The 21,503-nt window shown below is 38.4% G+C and overlaps 1 protein-coding gene across 1 annotated transcript in view; it reads right to left on the bottom strand.

Moving 5' to 3' along the window:
- Nucleotides 1–3,314: 3,314 nt before the first annotated feature.
- PER2 (period circadian regulator 2) overlaps nucleotides 3,315–21,503 on the bottom strand; it is a 39,948-nt gene continuing 21,759 nt past the window's right edge. Inside the window, exons 12-25 of the mRNA XM_054166958.1 lie at nucleotides 18,421–18,527; nucleotides 17,648–17,801; nucleotides 17,139–17,247; nucleotides 16,680–16,811; nucleotides 15,164–15,260; nucleotides 14,400–14,556; nucleotides 14,190–14,317; nucleotides 12,522–12,695; nucleotides 12,008–12,268; nucleotides 9,720–10,567; nucleotides 8,954–9,140; nucleotides 8,256–8,448; nucleotides 6,439–6,589; nucleotides 3,315–5,389 (exon numbers count right to left, since the gene is read on the bottom strand). Coding sequence (XP_054022933.1) covers nucleotides 5,240–5,389; nucleotides 6,439–6,589; nucleotides 8,256–8,448; nucleotides 8,954–9,140; nucleotides 9,720–10,567; nucleotides 12,008–12,268; nucleotides 12,522–12,695; nucleotides 14,190–14,317; nucleotides 14,400–14,556; nucleotides 15,164–15,260; nucleotides 16,680–16,811; nucleotides 17,139–17,247; nucleotides 17,648–17,801; nucleotides 18,421–18,527 — 2,848 coding nt within the window. The 3' untranslated portion in view covers nucleotides 3,315–5,239. The remainder of the gene's footprint in view (nucleotides 5,390–6,438; nucleotides 6,590–8,255; nucleotides 8,449–8,953; nucleotides 9,141–9,719; nucleotides 10,568–12,007; nucleotides 12,269–12,521; nucleotides 12,696–14,189; nucleotides 14,318–14,399; nucleotides 14,557–15,163; nucleotides 15,261–16,679; nucleotides 16,812–17,138; nucleotides 17,248–17,647; nucleotides 17,802–18,420; nucleotides 18,528–21,503) is intronic.

The following is a 21,503-nucleotide window of genomic DNA, read 5'->3' as shown; positions in this document are numbered from 1 at the left end:
TTCCCCCCTTCAATTAATTCCCCCACCCCCTCCAAATTAATGCCCCATTTAGCCCAAACAGGAAAAGAAACGATTCTAGCAGTCAGTTGTTATATTGCACAACAAAAGGATACAACAAAGTTCACTTAAATGCTATCTGACACTAAAATATAGGATGTTACACATGTTCTGGTTCTGTTGATACAAGGGAAAAATACCAAGATGTTACTTTATTTCTTAAGACTTTTGTGTTGCTGCAGGGGTGGGGGAAGTATTTTAAGACTCTAGAAGCAGTAGTACCCCTACATTGTAGCTCTTGCCACTCCTAATTGCTCAGCACAAACTGACTGCAACTTAAACAATTTTAATCATAAACCTCTGTTTTTACCCAGCTTAGACATGGAGAACCATGCAAAAACACAAACCAAACAAAACCATATAATGGTTTTTCCACACTATGGGAAGACAGATTTGTCAGTATTCAAAGTGGAAGTTAAGGGTGGTGGGAGAAGTTTATTAACACACAACACAAGAGCACTGAGCCCAGTTTATGTATCTGCTTGCATCCTGACACTCCCAGCAGCTGTGTGCAAGCTCCCAACAGAGCAGCCTATGCTTACAAGCTGGAAAGGTGCAGTCAGCAGGAGCACAAGCCATAGCAGAAGGGCAGGTGGTTCAGATTAAACCATTAGCATAAATACCAGTGTACAACCCATGCCAGGGATGAGGCTCTCACCTGGAAGGTTGGAGGAACTGAGTCTGTCTCCCCAGGGCTCAGCAGAACTGAGCCTCACCAGTCCCAACAAGCATCTGGATCGGAGCAGAGGTAAGCGCAGGCCGCTGACTATTCTTCTGTTTCCCGCAGCTAGGAAAATTAAGAAGCCAACTAGAGAAATGCATTTGTTAAATTTATCCAGCACTTTCATGATCGAATTCTTCTGTTTTCTGGTTTCCAGGCTTGTTTTGGTGTTTGCTCATTGTTGTTTTGTTGTTGTTTGAAAGTTCCCTCTATGCCAAAAAAAAAAAAAAGAAAGAAATATAAAAGCACAGGAAAGTTCAAAGGGAGTCAGCCAGTGACGAGAGGAGGGAAAAGCAGCAGACCTTACCTCAGAAAGGGAGTCAGCTGGTGACAAGAGGAGGGAAAAGCAGCAGACCTTACCTCAGGGAAGAACAAGGATCTGAATTCTCAGTTAGGAGAGCATTTTTTTTCCACCAGATTTGTGGCAGCTGTTAGGCAGACTAAAATTCGATGCTTTTCGGTAGTTCATTTCCCTCTTCCAAGCGGAAAGTTTCTATTTGTGTTCGCTACCACTGGGCCAACAGCTCTTCATTGGGAATTTTATCATCACCTTATTTGCAAATCAAGCTACAGCTTTTCCATCAAATAATGTCCTTACAAACTCAATAGCCCCAGAACACAGGAAGCTGGACAGAAGGAAGAGAAGTGTCAAAGTCACCAAATACAATCACAAGACACCAGTGACGCCTAGGGGCTGCTGAGGTGGGAGAAACTGACAAAGGCTGCTCCCAACAGCTCTGCAGCTGAAGCAAGTCATTACCTTCCAGTGCTGACAGAAAGCACAACACCAAGGAGTATATGAATCCCTGAAGCCATATTTAACTTTACGCTCATTACACTTATGACTACAAAATGTTACTGGGGGTAGTAATAACCATGAAACATTACCTGCTAATTTGTTCTCCTCATGCTGTGTACCAACTGTCAAAACTTCCATGCAAATTGTAGCACATCACCTTCTCTACAGATTCACACAGATACCCTGCGTGGCCCTTGGAGTCCGGTATACTGCTTGGTCAAAACATCTCTCCTCTGCACCTTCAGCTAAGCAAGGAACCAAGGGGCTATTAGGATGAAAGTGTTTTCAGATCTCACGTATACATTGCTGCTCATGGATTTAGAGTCAGTTCAGAAGACTTTGAAGTGATTTGGATATATTGAACAAGTATGCTTTAGAATGCATGCCTCATCAAGAGAGTGCACAGCACTACAGTTCTACCCTTGGTGTGAAGGCACTTCGTGTGACCTGTTTTGAGGTACAGAAATACCTTGATTTTGCAGCTGACAAATACCTGGGTCCCTCACAAGAAGATTTAAGAGTTCACACTATGTTGCTCAGGATTTTTGGTTGTTTGGGGGTGTTTTGATTGGGCTTGGTTTTGTTGTTTGGTTTTTTTTTGGGGGGGGGGTGGGGGTGTGCTTTGTCTGTAGCTTTGCTTTTCTTTTTAAAAAACCACAACAGAACACAAACCTCTCAAAACACAGAGCAATGGGGAAAGCACACCTAATGAGCCTTGTAACCCAAGTATCTCCTAAACTGGAGGGGCAATCCAAAGCAGCATCCCAAACCCACTGAACGCAGAAATCTTCAAGCCACCCCACTTTCTCCACCCAGAGTATAAACTGTAGGAAAGAACACTAGCTTAAGGAGTTCCAGCAATCTCCTGAAGACACAACACTCCAGAACAGAAGGTAAATAATCACTATGAAAAGCAAACTCAAAGGGCATAACTGGAATTCTCTACCTTTATGCTACCAGTATGAAACCACAGAGGGCTGCAGGAGTAAAGGCATCCATAGCTGATACTAAACATGGCAAAAAGGACATACAGTGTGTCTTTGGGTGGTTTTGAAGAATACAGAACTCAGCTGCATAAGCTCTTACAGGTAGTAAATTTGTACATGTTTTCACAATGACTAGTCACTATAAAGACTCAATTTCCATTTGACCACTACACTTACAGGTCACACAAGCTGGCAAACATGCTACTTCAGGACAGTAAGCCACAACTAACTTCACAGCTTGCAGGGTCTTCAGTTTGAAACACCACTTCACATGCTGTTAGCAACACACTCTTGGTTTTGCTTCCGTGGAGCAAGGAACAAAAGGAACAAAAAGAAGGCAACTAAAAATATATCTGTTTTATTTACCAGTTTTCTAAAAAGCAAAGTCATAAAAATTAGTCACAAGTGGCAAAACCCAAAATATATTGCACAGTGTACAGAAAACATTGTTGACATGTTGACAAAGTGTCATCACAAATAAGTCATCTTACAACAGTTTGGAAAAATTACAGCTTCAGAATCTTATCTATAAATGGAGGCATGTAGATTTAAAGTTACAGGAAAATATTTTAATACCACCCTGTAAATGCAAACACTTTAAGGATGCAAGATTAAGTCCATAAGTAAGCACATCCACAAAATGCTCTAAATATACTTTTCTCTTCCTTTCACTAAGTTATAGTTACAAGATGGTCATTGAAGAAAAAAAAGAAAAAGGAAGAAAGAAAACAAAACCAGAATAAAGTATATTTTTCTTTAAAAAAAAAAAAGCATGCTAAAAGCAAAGAAGTTTGAAGTATTTGAGAAGTCCCTGAAAATAATTTGTATGCTTATGATGCACTCCTTTATATAAAGCTTTTATTTTTCCCAAACCCTGGTCCAATTAAAACTTATCTCTGTTTACATGTAAAAATGAAATATGTTCAATACGTTGGTATAGCTGCACTGGCTTCATTTATGATTGAAACATTTAATACATCAGACTTGGGACACCCACATTTGAGTATGTCTCACTCAGTTTATATTTACAGATATTTAAGTCTGACCTTGCTAAACTGTTAAAGACAGGAACCACATCTCGCTGGGTTGCGCTTCACGCTACACTTCAGATATTTATTTCTTCATTTGTGATTCTACTTGTTTCACAAGTTCACACACTACCTGCAGAACCTGTCTCCAATGCAAGCTTCCTCGAGACACTGTCCAATTAATAACCAATTACTTCACACAAATGATTTCTTCCACTGAGCAAATACCAATCACTTCTGCGTGTGTATGGTGGTGTCAGACCTGACTTCACATCCCCTTTGTATGCAAAGAGGAGTACTTCTATAGAATGAAAATCACCTCAAATTTCAGTGAATAGAAATGTTATCCTAATGAAAAAGAAAATGCTTTCCATTAAAAATATGTTAAGACAAATAAAGTTAATTGAATTTCTCCTTTTTTTCACCTCAAGACTTATGGCTGACATCTGGCAATACTGCACCCGAATGTCCTTTCAACTAATCAATATAGCAGAGTTGCTCCTTTGTGTTCTTTTCCCACATCCAACACATATAAACAGCACAAGAACAGAAAGTACACATATTCAAGTCAACACAATCTCAGAGGCATTAAAATTAAATCCTTGACAGCAGAAGATTCCAGCCACATTAAGTCTTAGATTATGCAATTCAAATATAGTGAAAGTCAATGCTGTTCTCAAAATCACTTCAAGAACTATCTTCAATTGACAAGAAACACCCAATCCCCTCTTGTCACATACAAGGTTTGACATTTGTTTAGCAACACAGGAAAAACTAGTGGCCAACCCACTGACAGTACAAACCAGGAAGAAAGGTTAAGTTATACCAAACCTTGTCTAACAGTCACTGGAGCACACTCAATCATCCTCTGTGGCCTTAGTTTTTCAAATCTTTTAAACATAAAGATCTCTCGTGTATAAATTCTCAGAAATTATGTTTCAAGGTAACAAACAGTTCATAGTATTGCAGTGTCCAGTTAAATAGGAGGCTACAAGGCTGTCAGCACTCCTCCATATGGTCTTACACCTTCACATAGTATTTTAACTCAAGACCATCATACAAAATCAGTTCCTCATTTCTCAGAACAAAAAGGGTTCTTACATTCAAAACTGTATGACATAAACAAAGAGGATGGGATCAGCTGGTATGAGAAGGGCAAGTGAAAATTGATTTGCTTGAAGGTTATTTCTTCTACTATGCTGAACCACTTCAAATATTAGAACAATGCTGAAGGGCCACTAGGCAAAACTGCTAGAACAATTTATACACTGAATCATTGCCAAAAGGAGATTTGAAGAACCATATGTACGTAAGGGGATTTTCAGTACTCATGAACCCACTCTAGAAAAAACAGTAGGCATCAATGGAAAGTTTCTATAGTTCATAAAGAAATACTTGAGGCATGTAAGTGCAAAATAGAAGTCTGTCTTTTTTTTTTTAAAGAAAAGCTATACCATCTTCAACAATGTCCTTACTGGGAAGAGATTGCCACCATTTAAAAAGAGATTCATTCACGAAGGACTCTTCCAGAGCAAGAAAAACACATTTGTGTTTATGAACTGGATTCATCTTGCTGGATTCAAGAGTAAAACCTTTGTGGATCATCGCTGTAGTTTTGAAGCAGCTTTTAAAACAACAGGCTCAAAGGCTATGTTTGTTCTTCACTGACTTGACTCAGGGAGACCAAGTTGTTTTCTCCACTCTCTTCAATCATTTCATTAAGGTCCATTTCATGGATTTCTTCATCATATGATGTATAAAAATTGCTCTGTATATTGTCCTCACAAAAAATACATTCCTAAAAAGAAAATTATAGAAATAGTCACAGAGTTAAAGAGAAAAAGCTTTTCCAAACAGTCCTCTTGCATGTGATCCCTGATTTCTAAGTAACCTTTATATCTGTGCTGCAACCACCAGATACATTCCAATCTCCAATTCTCCCACACAATCATTTTATAACACGTAGCAAATCTGTTAGAATCTGTTATGTCATCAATCACCCATAATGTTGACATTTTATGTGCACTTTCAATCACCTTTTCCTCCATTTGATTGCTAACCCTGCTGTAATATGCTCATGCTCGCGGCAGACAGAATAAACTGTAGACTTACACAAGATGAGTGCTATAGGATTAGTGTTGCAGTAACACTAACATCAGGATTAGGATTCCACTGAAATTCTGTTACACTGGATTTTGAAACACTCATGCATAAGGAGTCTCTGCATTTGGTGATTTATGTGGAAAAAAGGTACAAGTGATGGAAAGCTTCGGGAAGAGAGAATGCAATTAGGTATGTAAGTAAAATACAGACACAGAACTGCAAGGACAGTTTGTTTTGGGTTCTTTTGGTGTTTCGTTTGTTTGTTGTTGGGGTTTTTTGCTTCTTTGTTTGTTTTCTTGCTTTTCAAGCCTTTAATCCACTTGTGGAATCGAGGCAATGGAAAAAATCCTGCATGTGAAGTCTAATAGAAAGAAGGAACAGTGCATCCTCATTAATTCTGCACTTTCTAGGAATTCATGAGCATAAATTTCTATGCTCAAAAGAGCCTTATATGTAGTGAGGTTTCTGGGTGTGTTGATAAAGGATTTCAAACAAATACCTGTGAATGTACAAATAGGAAGACTATTTCTCTTACATTTATCACCAGCACTTAACTTTCCTGTTGGAAAGAAGACTTAGGATAAATAGATCAAGCCAGAAACCACTGCAGTGGACTTTGAATTAATTTTTTCCTTGCATAATTGATTAAGCTTTCATACAACAGGAATGTAAAAATATAACTTTGGCAGCTAACAATTTAAGCACAGTTATACATGCAACACTAACTCGCTCATTTAAACTTACAGAATTAGCAACAGTTTTTGGCAGTCCACCTTGCTGGATCCATGGATGAACTTCAATGAGCTCTCTTTTTTGTTCTTCTGTAAATTTTGGCTGTAGTTTCTGCATTTGCTTTAACTTCTGCTTATCTTCTTTTAAAACTGTTTCCAAATCTCTAAAATAAAATGTATTTAAAAACTGAGCTTCAACAATTTCTAGGCTCTATGCCTACATAAGATTACGCAGTTGAATACTAACATTTTTAAAGACTATTTTTGTTCTGGAATGTTAAGCTTACAAATCTAGTATTAGAAGAAAATGAAGTGTGGTTATTTCAACAGCATTCTGTATTTGCAGACAACTTTAATGCATCTCTGCTGGCTCACTATCTTTTCAGATTCTTTCAGTGAAGACAGTTTCTCAGAGCAATTCAGGCAGCACCACTGGTGAGAAACCAACAAAAGCTCCAGTTCCCATTTGCTGCTACCGCAGCAGTAGGTTCCAAGTTCCCCTTCACTGGGAGGACAATCCAAAACAGACACTAGATGCACACATGAAATACTAAAGCAGAACTAGAGAGACACATTTAAGAAAGTCATCAAGAACAGATTAAACTCCAGGACTGAGAGGGAGAGATTTAGAAAACACTGCTCTATTTCAGCAGCCAAACTTCTCCCCCCTCCCAGTACTCCACCTGGATTCAGAAACTACAAAATAAGCCCAGCCCCCCCCCCCCCATTTATAAGCTGTATTTATCTATAAAAGATGACAATAGTAATCAGGAAACCCCGTACTATTTCTGGTCCTTACAGTGCACCTAAGAACAGGTTGGTTTTACACTTCTCTTCCTGGGCATCATGTTCTGACAGTGAGCTTAACTTGCCTTAATACTCCTGTTTTTAACTAGATTCTTTTTGGCAGGCCTTGGTACTCTTACAGTCACTGGAATTCCCATCTCCAGTTGCTAACCCTTCAGGCTACAAAAACTGAGGAATGCCACAGTGTTTTTAAACCTAGGGAAAAAATCTGAAGTTCTTACAGTGTGTTCTCTATTTCGTGACATCACCACCCCCCTATCATCCCTCTGCTTCTGTATACTGAAAGACTGCTCTCCTTCCCTTTCAAAAGATTTGTCTTTACTGAAAAGCTCTATTCCTTTCAAAATACCATTCACTGCTCCCAAGAAATATAAACAAGAAGACTTTTCCTTTATATCTTTTATATCCCTTCTCCTTTATATCTGCTCTTTGCTGTTACAAACTCACAGAATCACTTCGATTGGAAGAGACCTTTAAGATCAGCAAGTCTAACCATTTACCCAGCACAACCAGGCCACTGGCTAAATTATGTCCCTAAGCACCACAACAACTACACAGCTTTTAAATACCTTCAGGATTATTAATTATTTTTTAAATGAAGGTTTTTTTCTATTCAAAATCTTATGATTTTAGCCTCCTACTTCCCTGCCCTATTTGAATGGGAATTTATGGAGAGAAACATACAGTGGAAGTTAGGAACCCAGGAAAAAAAACACATAAGGCAAAGAAGGCTGTGTGCCATTCAATGTGGCATCTCAAGAACAATGGCCAGGGAGCATAGATTATCCATGCTACAGACCATCATTAGATCTAAGCATACTTGCCAGGATCTATTAATCAGATTACAAGGACTTCCAGCAAGTGTGTAGTACAGGAAAGAAAAAAAAATTGCAAGAGTTCTTCCTGACAGTAAGCTAAACAATAAAACTAATCTATTTCTATTGAGACACATACATATCTCTCTCAATATCTGGCCTTTTGTACATATATACAGTTCATGAAGGACAATGACATGGGAATTACCGTGAAGGTATCTGGTAAGTCATCATAACGGTGTCATCTGTGTTTGCCATCAAAAGCCATATAGGATCCTGAAGAACATACTTTATGAAGTGCTCACTTTCTTCCATTTCTGCCTTCATTTTGGTTTTATGATGATTTTCTGAGGAATCTATGCTCCCAAAGTATTTGCTGGTATGACTAGTTTCACTACTACCTTTAAAAAGAAACGTTGAAGTTTTGTTATAAATTGTCAAAAACAGACGATCCAAATGCTTTTGAAAATAAAGATGATTAAAGAGGACTGAAGATATAAATACAACAACTCCTTTGCTTCACTTTTTAAAAGAGGAAATTTCCACCCTAAGTAACTGCATTAATACTTTTAAAACTCAAATTCTCAAGCTAAATCTTCAATAAATTTCAACAGAATTAATTGTCTTAAACTAAAAACTGAAATGAAACATGAAGGCATACAGCCTTTTCTCATTACTCTATCATAACTCCATATTAATGGTTATTTTGCACACATTTTTAAGAGGCTGTACACTGCAAATCAACCACGATATAAAAAACCTTCATGTTGTAGAACATAAAGAAATCTTGAACAAATTATGCAACGAGGATTAAAGACAAAGATTTTTTTCCATATAGCACTTGACAATCAAGTGGTGTTTGTAATACCTCACGCTCCACCTCCTCTAAAATGCTAAGAGCATTACCTGTTCTGCTCCCTGACATGCCACAGCCATTGGATCCAGACCCCAGAGACTCAGCAGCTGCAGACACACCACTACCTGAAGAAGCCGAACCAGTGCCTGAACATGCATCTTCTTGAAGTAAAATGTCAAGCAGGACACTAGACATGGAGAGTGCATCACTATTTTGAGCATCCATTGGAGATTCAGCCTAGTCATAAGATGGGGAAAGGGGAAAAAAAACAAAACCAACAAATTGAAATACCAAACCCCCAAACCAACGCTGCTTTCGTTACTAGCCGTGTCCATTTAGTACTAGTCCACTTCATTTCATATACCAGCACGTTTACACAGTTATTCAAAGACAGACAACTGACAATAATACATGCCAAGACTGCATTCATATCCTTGAAAAGAAAAACAAAAAGTAGAAAAAACACTCTTTCAGCATATCTTTCCAAGCCTCTTAGAAGAGCAACAACAAAGTGCTTTTAAGGTTAAGTCTACTTTAATTATTGGATTTTGTTTTATTCAGTCTGCAGAAGTTGGAATTACTAACTACAATTATAAGTTCATCTCCTGGCATTATAGTGACTGATAACCATCTATTATTAAAAATCCCACATAGATCTCACAAGGAAAAGGTTTCCAACAAAATGATGTAGCAGAGAGAGGAATACAGGCAGGGGGGTGGAAACCGTTTCAGGCACCTCTACATCCCAAGAACTTCAGATATGTTCAAGAATGGGATGAATTAAGAAAAACCCTCCAGACTCATCAGCATACTTACTGGTATGGATTCCTTTCCACTACAGTCATCAGTTGTCATGATTTTGGCTATGGCTCCTTCCTCACTTAAAGTTGTGTGTAAACCCGCAGGAGCTCCACTTTCAGCAGTTTTTGTGGTTTCCTCTAGCTGTAGAAGATTCAGCGGAGAACTGCACCTTGACTGGAACAGAGGCGGAGAAGCCTGGTCCCGAGGACCCAATGATTGTGGAGTGCAGGAACGGGATGGCTCATTTCGAGTCTCTGTGACAGGAGCCTTTTCACTCTCTGCTGGTGCATTATAGTGGAATGGCTGCGTTGGAAAAAACGCCTGTTGTGGGAAAGGGCTGGGTGTAGCAAATGGAGGCTGGGTTGGAAATACTGTCTGTGAAGGAAAAGTGGAATGGGCGGGGAAGTTGGGTTGGGTGTGGTAAAGCGTTTGAGGTAAGTTACTGTTCATCTCTGGGTAGACATAGTTGGGGAGCACAAGAGCTACAAGAGGCGTCATGAGGGGTGCAGAGAACTGGGATGGTTGCACAGGGCAAGTATTTCCAGAGTCTGGCAGCTGATTAAAACCAGACAGCGGAGTCTCAGGAGCTGGTGGCACAGTTCCTGCTGCTGGAAAAACAGGAAGTGGATATGCAGGCATAACGGTGGGAAAAGACATTGCTGAATAGCTGGCTTGTGAAGTGTCTGATGGTGACCAAGCAGTAGCATTCAAACCCTGAAGAGGGAACCTATGGGGGAATTTAGTTCCAGAAGTTGTACTGTCTGAAGACTCTTGTGGTTTAATGCGCTTTGATTTCCTGTTCTTTCCACTTTTCTTCCAAGGCTGATCCATGCCAGAGGTGCCATTTCTTTGTCCACGGCCACCTGCAATAAACAACAACACATGAGGAAGAGTCCTACTTGTAATCTTAAGGATCCATTTCACCTTACAATCTCTAGAAGTTGCTCAAAACTGCAGTTCTGAACCTAGTCTATCCAAATGGAAGGGGGTCAGATTCACTTCTACCTCTGGCACAAGAATTGAGCTAATTGGGGAATGAAAAGCATGCTGACACCATGGAAGAGAAGAAAGCAGCCATGGATAAAACCAGGCTCAAGTTTGTCACCCAAACAGAACAAGGTTGAAGAACAGGGTCTCCCACACAGGAGAACTTTTAATTACTCCAGTAATTACAATAAAAGCAGTATGGGACATGACTGAATGCCTTTCCAGAGAGTTAGGGTCATTTGGGCCCATAATTGAAAACAGGAAAAAACACAACAACAAAACCACAACAGGCAGAAGGAGAAGTAGTATACATGAAAAAATTTCCTGAGTAGAAAAATAGCATACAACCTTTATAATCTTATTTCAGGACAGGTGTGCACCAAGCAATTTTTCCCTAGGTGAAGGCTCTCAGTTCATTTGACTACAGATGTGAGGAACCCCATTCAAAAAAAATAAAAACCTTCCAGCACTAGAAGCTGTTCAGACTTTTAGTTGGTCTAAAGCTTAGATAAGCTAAAAGCTTAATGAGTAAAAAGAATTCAAAGACGTAAAGGGTTTCAGAACAGGTTTCCTAAATCAAGGACCTGCATAACTATTTAAATTTTAAAACTAAATAAATAAAATCAGTGATATGAATCTGGGGGGGAGGGGAGGGCGGGCGTGAGGAATGCTTAGCAGTGTCTGACTTCTGTTCCAAGTCAAGTAAGGACTGAAATAGGAACAAAGTCAGATCAGTATCAAGCACTTCTGAAAATGCCATCTGGATCTCCTTGTCCTAACAAACAAAACAATCTCATTATTATGGCTAGTCTGTGCCATTTCCATTCCACTGATCACATTTAATAATTGTTTTGTTACCTTTACATGAACAGATTGTTTCACTGATCACACAATAATGGAATGTCAGAAACTGGATGTAAAGCAAAAGGGCTGAAAACAAACCAAACCCATGAACCTCAAAAAGAGACAGCTGGAAAGACAGAAGAAAAAGCAAGCATAGATACAGTAAAGCAAACATGCTAAAGAATGGGGTTCATCCCTTGGAAGTCAATGTATGACAGTAATAACAGTGCATAGATTTTTAGAAAAATAAATATACAATCAGAATGTTACCAAAAGGTCAGCGCTCATATTTCATGCTATATGCCACTCTCAGTCTTCAAGAATTACCAGAAAGACTTCTCCTACAGACTTCAAAAATAGCATGCAACTGTCACTACTCAGAGGCCCCACAATACAGCTAAAAATGGAAATGCTCTCTCAGCAGGATTTACTTCCTACATACACAAGTTTTATCATGAAAACTATTGCCATACCACGTTCACCAGGCCGTCCTTTGGGTTTATCTTGCAGGTAGTGATTGCAGTGGGACTGAAAAATATTGAATCTCTTAATTTCTTTAAACTTATTCAAAAAGCTCTGTTCCTCTTTTTGTGTATGCACTGCAAGGACTTCCTTTGTGAGCCCCAGTTTTTTAAATGGCTCCTTTTCTTGATTTACATGTGCTGAGGTGGATGGAGGGGCAAGAAGTTGGCCATCTAAGAGTTCTGCTCCACTTGGACCATCTTCTATCATTTCTACAGTAACAGCAGGGGAAAAAAAAAATTAAGACAAAGTTTAAAAATAAAAAAAGAAAAGAGCTCTGTATATTAATTTTTAAGCTACTACTATTCTGTAATAATTTTACAATACAAATTCTGTCCCTATTTATGCCATTTCCACAGGAACCTTTTAGCTGTAAGAAAGTAAGTCACAAGCTGTTCACATGTGAAATTTAAACTTGCCAGTGACTGTCATTTTGGAGAGAATTTATTAGCAAAAAAACCATACCTAATTCAGGTTGTGTTTTTTTGTCTCCAACATGAACAATGGTGCTACTGTAGCTGCACTGACTTGTGAGAGAGACAACACTTTCAGGCTTGCCAGGTAAAGCCAAAGATGTTAAGTGAGCACCAACCACAGGGGGACCATTTGATTTACCAGATGCCTTCAACACAGCAGGATCTATTGAAAGAAAAAGTTGTAGCTTACTGATCATAAACAAAAGCAAATGCAAATTATATGCTACTATGCTGCAAAAGAGTAAAGGCTAAACTGTGCTTCATGAGACACAAAATGAACACTCTATGCATTCCACCAAGACTGACTCCTGAGCAAGTGCATCCAGTCTTTGATACTGTCACATACAACCTAACTGAATCTTTTCAAGGAAGGACTTCTTGCTCTTTCCTGATTTTCTTTTATGGCATAGCTTTGGAAGAAAGTTTCTATCCTTTCTGAGCCTAAGATGAAGTCCCACACAGCTCCCATATAATTGTACACTTATCTCTGTGGTTACCCTAACAGCTTTGCTTCAAGCATCCACCTATTTCAGTTCTTTAACCTGAAAGCTATACACAATAATCCAGCAGAGGTCATACCAGCACCTCAAACTAGCATTAAAGCCTTCCTCCTCTGTTAGGAACACCTGACATACTTAAGACCTAAAGTCTGCCTTTTCCCTGACTGGAGCATGGTGCTCAGTGCACCAAAGAGGTAATGAACCCACATCATCTCCTCTGAACTAGAGCTACACAGACTCCAAAGTACAGCAGAAATTGTGCTCCTGATCACATGATGCTAGTTACATAATTTCTTTCTTTCCAGCTCTTACGCATTTCAATTCCCTCTACAGGACACTATTTCTATGTATACCAATACCTTTCAATTTGATTCTAAAAGCTTCATTACAACTTGGTTTTGAAGCCTATCAAAAGGAAAGATACAAAATAATTCCCCAGACCAATTTTTGAGGAGCTGCTCTAGACAATTCCTCTTCATATGATGACTAGGTTGAAAGTATCTCCTTCGTGTATAGCTCTTTACCAATCTCAAAATTGTAGTAGCGATGAAACATTCTCCACTTGAGCTCCCCAGCCAGACAGGGACTGTATCAAAGCTATACTTAGCTGGCAACAAACAAAGCTAATGCTTCTGCCCACAGCAGCCTTTTAAAACAGTTATCCTCAGTAATCTCCATCTTTTATTTTCATGGCTCAACATCAAAATGAGTTCTTGTGCCTCACACAACACAGAGCAGTCTGATGCTGCATTTTACCCTCTGCTGTTCCTGGATGTTTTTAAGTATCCACAAAGAAGAAACAGAAGTGTAGCATGCATGTTTTTGTTACAATCAATTTGCTGCAAGTTCTTCAGCTGGTTGTTCTTCTAAGTCCCAGCTTTGAAACAAAGTTTTCACATTTGACAATGACTGGTATCCTTAAACCCTAAATCTTCATTTTGTATAGCATAAGCAAGCTAATTGCATCCACAATCCACATACTCAGTATTGCGATTGTAAGAAAGAGTCTCAAAAGTTAGATCACCAACACGTAACACTGAGAAAATGGCTATGAGGTCATGTCTAAGCTACACAGGTCACTATTCCACAAACAAATGGCATTCAACTGGCTGCTGGCAAATAAACAAATATCCAAGAGAAAGCTGTGATGCAGATACCTCCCAAAGGCTGTATAGCACTGTCAGCTGGTTTTTGTTCATGAACTTCAGAATCAAGTGATGCAACACTCGATGAAGGTTCGCATTTTCTTTTTGCTGTGCCAGGCACGTTACAGCTCTCCAAGTACCTAAAATACAACAATTTAACAATATTAGATATTCAAGCCCTAATTTTAGAAGTCAAGAGTAGTTTACACACTGGTTTCTTACCTGATGACACTGTCCAAACAGCTAATCTGTTGGTAAGAATATACAGGTTGTTCTTTCCAAGCCAACTCTTCAGTAGCCACATTTTTAGGAGCAGTTGTTACTGTAGTATCCTTTCCCACTACATCTTTCACCTGACCACCAGGACCACTTTGTTTTTCTGTGAAAAGAGATGCTGCTGTTAATCACTGTAAAGCAAGTAAAAAGGTTGACACACTAATAGATGAACACTGTGCAAATATTTTCTTGTAATTACGGATTTGTGGAAGTTAGGTTGATGCACATGGCTTCAAAGAGAAATTAGAGTTGAAACACAGTATGAAGACAACTCGAATGCCCACAAGTTAAAACAAATTATCAGAGGAATAATCTAGTAATGTATGCAGAATTTAAATCTCCTTAGCACAACTTTTAAATTCCTGAGGTCACAATGCAAACAAAAAAGACAACATCCACAACATTTTCCTCCACTTCACAGAAAAGATGTTCAATTTGTATGAAAACATGAGCTGAAATGAAGGTATTTGGAAACAACAGCTTTAGGACATGGCCTAACTGTGTGTTATACCATTATCATGTTAGCTGTAGCTAAATAATATTCTCCTGAACACAGTTGAGACTTGGGGAAAATATTCTTTTAATTGATGAAAACACTTAATGCATAATCATTATGCACTGATTCGAATTCAACTTGGAAAAAAAAAATCTTACTTTCATATTTTATGAGTGCAATAGATGAACACAGAATTAAATGGTTAATGTCCTACCTGCAGAAGGCTCTCTCTTGTGTTCCAGTTTTGCTTTATTGTCGGTGAAAATACGCTGTCCTTTATTTTTGGCCTTACGGACATCTTGACGAACCTCCTGAAAGCAGGACACACACAAAATAAATTCTGGCATACACCATCATGCATATTGAGTGCTAAGTAGACTGAGCCTAACCTTAATTAACTCCATTTTACAATTAGTGTGAACAGAGGAGAAATCCTGCTGTGCAGAATTTTACTGTGAAGCATGAGGGTTTTGGTAATTGCAAAAAGAAGAAATTTGAATTATGTTCTTTGTAAACAATTACTCTGCAGTTTGTTTACTATGGCTGAACAACTTGGATAGGAAAAATCTAGAGATGTGTTACAAAAAAGACTTTAGAAATACCAAATAGTATTACTTGGTAAACAAAATATTGCTGTTAAGATTGAGAAAGCTTGTACTAGAAGTTTAGCCAAGTGGTGATAGTGAAAACTCATTCATAGTACTAGGACATCCTATCTATGGATATGAAAGAAAAATAGGCATCTATTTCCCACAAGACCAAGACCTCCTTAAACATTACTTTACATAGCTCTGAAATGTGATAAATTATCTGTTAAAAAAATGCATAGATTTCACCTGCCTACGACATTCATACTTAAAGTGAGTACCTTCACAAGTGCGGCAGTCTGCCACACCTGATCAGAGGAGCGGCAACCAAATTTGAGATAATTTACCTACAAGCAATGTAAGTCAAGGAAAAATTTTGCCTTTCAAAACTAAAAGCAACTCAGTGAGCTACAACAGATTTGGGAAGTACAGCAAGAAAGCCGAAACAACTAGAAATGTTAAAGGTGCAGTTCCTTTGCCTGGATCCACACTGAGTACACCGCTGTTCATCTGACTTACGTTGCCTGTGGAAGAGCTCTGTTAAGCACAGGCACAAACTGAAGGCTGCACTTCTGTTTAGACTAAGAGAATTTTAAAAGTTACATCTTGCTATCAACTGGATGTAGCAATGGGCCAATCGATGGTAAAGGTTCAAGCTACAAAATCTTTTTAAAAAGTGAAATTGTGCTTTATTCCATCCCAGGGTATATAGTGCATTTTTGCAATACAAAAAGCGACCACAGTCAGGTTATCTCTTGGTTATGCAGCTAGGGCTGCATTTTATCTTCTGAGTTTCGTTTGGGAAAAGAGCAATTACAGACTTTCTTCTCCCATAAAAACACTGCTGGTTTCCCCCAAAATACAGCATACAACAGACTCAAGTTCACGCACTGTACAGGTGTAAATTCTTTGTACACATTGACTTCACACCTGTAACTGTGCTTCAGTACACTGAGACTTCATCCACATCAGAAATGTTTATTCCCCCAGGAATAACATTCCTATGTTAAACAAAAAAAGAAAGATGACTTTCCCTTTACACTTTCTGCCATCCCTAACATGACAGTTACACTGAAAGTAAAAAAATTCACTTTTTTTTTGGCGGGGGGTGACATATACTTAAATAATAGAAAGGAAACCTACTGGTTTGTCCTTATGAGCGTCTTCATTGTTATTTCCTGTGCTGTCACTGGAGGATGCCACACTCATTAAGTGCTCATGTGAACCATTGCTACCTAGACTTCCATAGCCACTGGATCCACTGTTGTGTACAGGCTGTTAACAACAAAATACACACACACACGTCAGCAAGCCAGCTTTAAACAAAACTGAAAATACTATCAGTAATTCCATGTCAGAAGAAATGGTTTGATTTCAGATTTGCTGGGGTTTTTTTTGTGAGGACTCCATACCCACACAGAATCCTTAAAATACCAACAAGAGCTTTAACATACTTCAGTAAGTCTTGTCTGGCAACCCTGAATCAAAGTAATTTCCAGGGTTGTAGCCAGAAATTCCAGTACAGTAGTAGACAGCTAAACAAAGATAAAGCCTTTTCTCCTGTGGGAAATGAGAAGGGTAACACTAAAGCACATGGTGTACCTGCAATAACAGCCGGTATATTTGCTCAGTAATCTCCTGAACGCTGGGATGAAGGATTCTATCCTCTGTATAGTTGGGAGCAGCAAAGACATCTTCATTTAGGGGACCCCTGCATAAACCAAAGACATCCCAGCTCAATAAAAGGCAAGTATTTCAACCACAGGGACACCACAACCTCAACTTACCATCTATATAAACAGAATCTAATGTTTATTCTATTGCCTTCACAACCAATACATACCCTTACATACCCATACACTGAGCACAACTTCCTTCTGATGCAATTCTTGTTAGCATTGGCAGAATTTGAAGGACTTCAAATAATAGAACCCCAAATTTCAAAAAGGAAGCTATTTGTGTGTGTGGTATACTTCCTCCCTGAAAACCCCTTATGTCTTTCTTAAGGATCACTATGTAAATCCAAGGGGAGGAAATACAAAAATAAATTAAAAAAAAAAAAAGGTCCCAAGTTTATAACAATAGTAAATAATACTAGTTTGTTGACTTACGTTCTAACTTTGTGTCTTCCAATAATAAATGAAACTTTTCGACTCCAAGGGTTGATGAAACTGGACCAGCTAGTGTCCATGGTTATATAATCTCCATTCCTGGTGCAAAACCTGATAGGCGAATAGTCGAAAGGCTGTCCTCCATACTGAAGTACTGCAATGAGTGATTCAGAAGGAGATTTCAGATTAGTATTTGCACAAGGATTCAACATTTTACCATGAACTGCATAAGGAGAAAAGCAATAAAACAAGTATTAGATACACTTATATATTTAGAAATGCTAGGCTACCAGAATAAGCAGATGTTCATAATTTACTGGACCATGTGAAGAAAATGACCTTCAATGAGCTCTAAAGAAGGCTAAAGAAACAGTTTTACATTTTCAGTTCAATAAACAAACATTACCAGAATGTTTATTTTCTTCTCTTAGAAATAAGACAGACTACAATTTACAGTATGACAACTTCTATCATTGCATTCTCAAGAAAATTATGTATAGAATATTGATTTACAGTCAATCCCTCTACAGCAAACACCTTTCATACCAATCACAAAACAAAGTGATTTCTCATTTTCAGCTATTTGCATTAGGAATCTAGTTGTAAAGGATTCCCTATTTACTTGCAGAAAAATTCAGTCACAATTAGCATCCACCTCTGCATTACTATTTTAACAGAAAAACAAAGACCATCTTGCTGAAGTCTTCATAGTCATTGTTAACTTTTAAGAAAAAAATAATAATTGTATTTTGCCACAGTAAAAGATCACATACTTTTCTTGTGAATTGCTAGCATTAAGGGTCTGTCATTTGGGTGGAGATGCACCAAAACCGGTGTTCCTATTAAGTCCTGAGGTAGGTATCCCAACAGAGGTACTGCCCTGGGAAAAGAAAAGCAAAGATTAACAGAATGGAATAAATGCTTATTTAATATTTTAAATATTTTCCTTTTTTTCCTGCAAGAAGAATTAATAGTTTTATGTTAAAATCCAGGGAAACAGTGCCAACATCACAGCAGCACTACTCTGAACAAGGGGGCGGCAGGGGGGTTGTGTTTGTGAAGTGGTTGGGGTTTTTTTGATAGCTAAATGAAATTATGTCATCAAACCAAATGAAGTCTGCTACAGCAGTTTTTTTCTGTGCTGCCCAGCTCTAGAGGATGCTTACCCTAATTTAAAAATAGCATTAATAAGATTTAATCTTGTAAAACTATCATGAAGGTAAATAGACTTCCAATCTATGGGCTGCAAGCCAAGCCTAAGGATCACAGGATTACTATAGCTGAACTAGCAACAGCCTAGTTAACGAGGACTCAAGAACTCTCTCACAGGAAGGTTAGGTTAAGAGTTCAACTCATAAAGGAGCTGCAAGGAAGCAAGCTTATTGATTACAGAATTAAAATTAACATTACCAAATTCCTGCATATCATCTATGACCACTCCTAAAGATGTGAGTAACTAATTTATGTGATGAAGTAGTTTTCATTGGTCACTTAAAGCATTATGGAGAATGAGTGAAAGTTCACGAAGGTCAGTATGCACTTTATCCTAAAGGCCAATTGCCAAAAATAGGCTTTTGGGGCGGGAAGAAGGCACGCTTTCAATACTATCCAGTAATGTGTAAGAAGCTGCCAGATGAAAGCACATCAACTCCAAGTACTGAATAGCCTTCCCCCGGCCCTACCCACTGACAAAGGCCCAGGAGTAGGTACTCGGGTATCAGACAGCACTAGCTAAGAGTTTAAACCATAGTGCACCACAGACAGAATCTGTGTTGTGTTGGAAATCAAAAAGCACTATGGGACAAATGTCTTCAACGCTGCACTTCCAATAAACCCACTGGAATTAAAACAGTTCCCCAAAACATTAAGCGGGTTCCTTCTGGCAAAGCGGCCAAGATATTCAGAAAATATGAGTATAGCAACTAACGCCTTCTTATTGAAGCAATGAGTTATATAATGAGTCTTAAAACCTTGTGGATGAAGAAGAAACTTACACAACTGAAACTCACATGAAACATACCAAATAAAATTTTGGCATACTGACATTTAAAAACACTGCCAAGCTCAAAGCACAAAAGAAAGTTATGCTGATACACGAGTTTAAAATATCAATCAACTCTGAACAACATCAGTTAGGGACTTCACTGAAGAATGTTTTAAGTAGAAAACACAACCCTGGGTTTTTGTTTGGCACTATTCCTGTTCTTTGCCACATACTTCATGAAAACCTGGCAAGCTCTACCTTCATTTGTGCTGCAATACAGCACCTTAAAAGGGATCACATTTTAAACTGCTATTTATTAATCTAGTCATAAAGAAAGATGCAAATTCATTCACTTACATGCAAAAAAAAAAAAAGCCCTACACATTTTTACACTGATATGAAGACCTCTGGAAGCATAAGAGATCTAGGGTGCACCATCAATGAGTAGAGACTGGGCTGGGCTCATCTCTTCCCATGAAAAGGAAGCTAAAGGATAATCCAAACGCTACCCACAACTACTAGAAAGAGAAGGTACAAAGATAGAGTTACATTTTTGTGGCAGTGTCAAACATTAACTATGAGGAATGGCCCCAAAATGCAGCTTGGAAAGCTTATGCTGGATGTTAGGGAAAAACTTTTTAACAGTAGTGCAACACACGAACAGTTGCTTACAAAGATTGTGTAATCTCTGTCCTTGGGGGTTTTCAAGCATTACTGAGGCAAGGTCACAGCTGACTTGACCCAGAGCTGGGCAACAGTTTAATTTTAAGCAAAAAGAGGGAACAGAGAATTTCAGCAGTCCCTTCTAACCAGAATTTTTATGATGATATAATGCTGTATTAGAGAGTACTTAAATTACTGTCTACTAGAGGCAGTACTTCAGCATCATTACGCTTCCTCATAAGGAATAGCTCAAAACAATTTAGAACTTGAAGTTAAACACATTTTATGAGTACAAATGCACATATGGCAGAAGAATAGAGAGGAGAGGCAGCAAGTTCATGTTTTATAGAATGACATTTAAAGTGTCAAAACAACATGAATAAGTTAAATCGGAAACTGATTTAAAATCCTTTACAAAGATCAGTCCACTGTGAACCTTAATAGGACTCCTTATACCCATCACAGACATATCAGGTAACAAATACATTTCAAAGCCATATACAAGAATGATCCGCTTAATGTCAGGAAAATACTTATTTTTACTCAACATACTCTGTGCAGAAATTCACTTGCAGAGTTAGGACAAATGAGCATTTTTCCAACCCATGAACACATATTGATTGTGGAATTAACTTGCATAAAATAAAGTCAGGCAACACTTTCAGGATTATATTATGAGCAATTTTCACTTGACAGCAGGTGTTCAGTTGTATACTTTAAAACATTACACTCAGCTTTCTCGGAAAAACTATTGGTTTGTGCATTCCACCTAACCCTGAAGAACTTAAGAGTAATAAAACTGCATATGCATATCTCGGTAACTATCTGTTTGCCAATGCTCTCAGGAGTTAAACAATCCAAAGCAAAATCAACTACACAGATCACAAGAACGGAAATAAACGAAGCAAAGTCCTAAATATCAGACCAAAATTTCATCAACCCTCACGGTGATTGTTCAAAAATGGTATGTGAAAATAAGGGGTAACACTGGACTAACAGGAAAGAAATTTCTCTAGTAGTTCACAGGGAATGGATTTACTTTACTCACTCCACTCAAGCCCAAGGGCGAAGCCTTTTAATTCATTGATCTTGCCATTTGTGTTGGGTACTAGAAATAAATGAACTGGAGATGCAACAGAAAGGGAAGATTTACATTGTGCCATCAGCATATTTGCACACACAAAGCCACCCTGCTAAACTGGCTTGGAG

Source organism: Dryobates pubescens, chromosome 13 (assembly GCF_014839835.1).
Source record: "Dryobates pubescens isolate bDryPub1 chromosome 13, bDryPub1.pri, whole genome shotgun sequence".
NCBI lineage: Eukaryota > Metazoa > Chordata > Aves > Piciformes > Picidae > Dryobates > Dryobates pubescens.
This window is presented reverse-complemented; position numbering and strand designations above follow the sequence as displayed.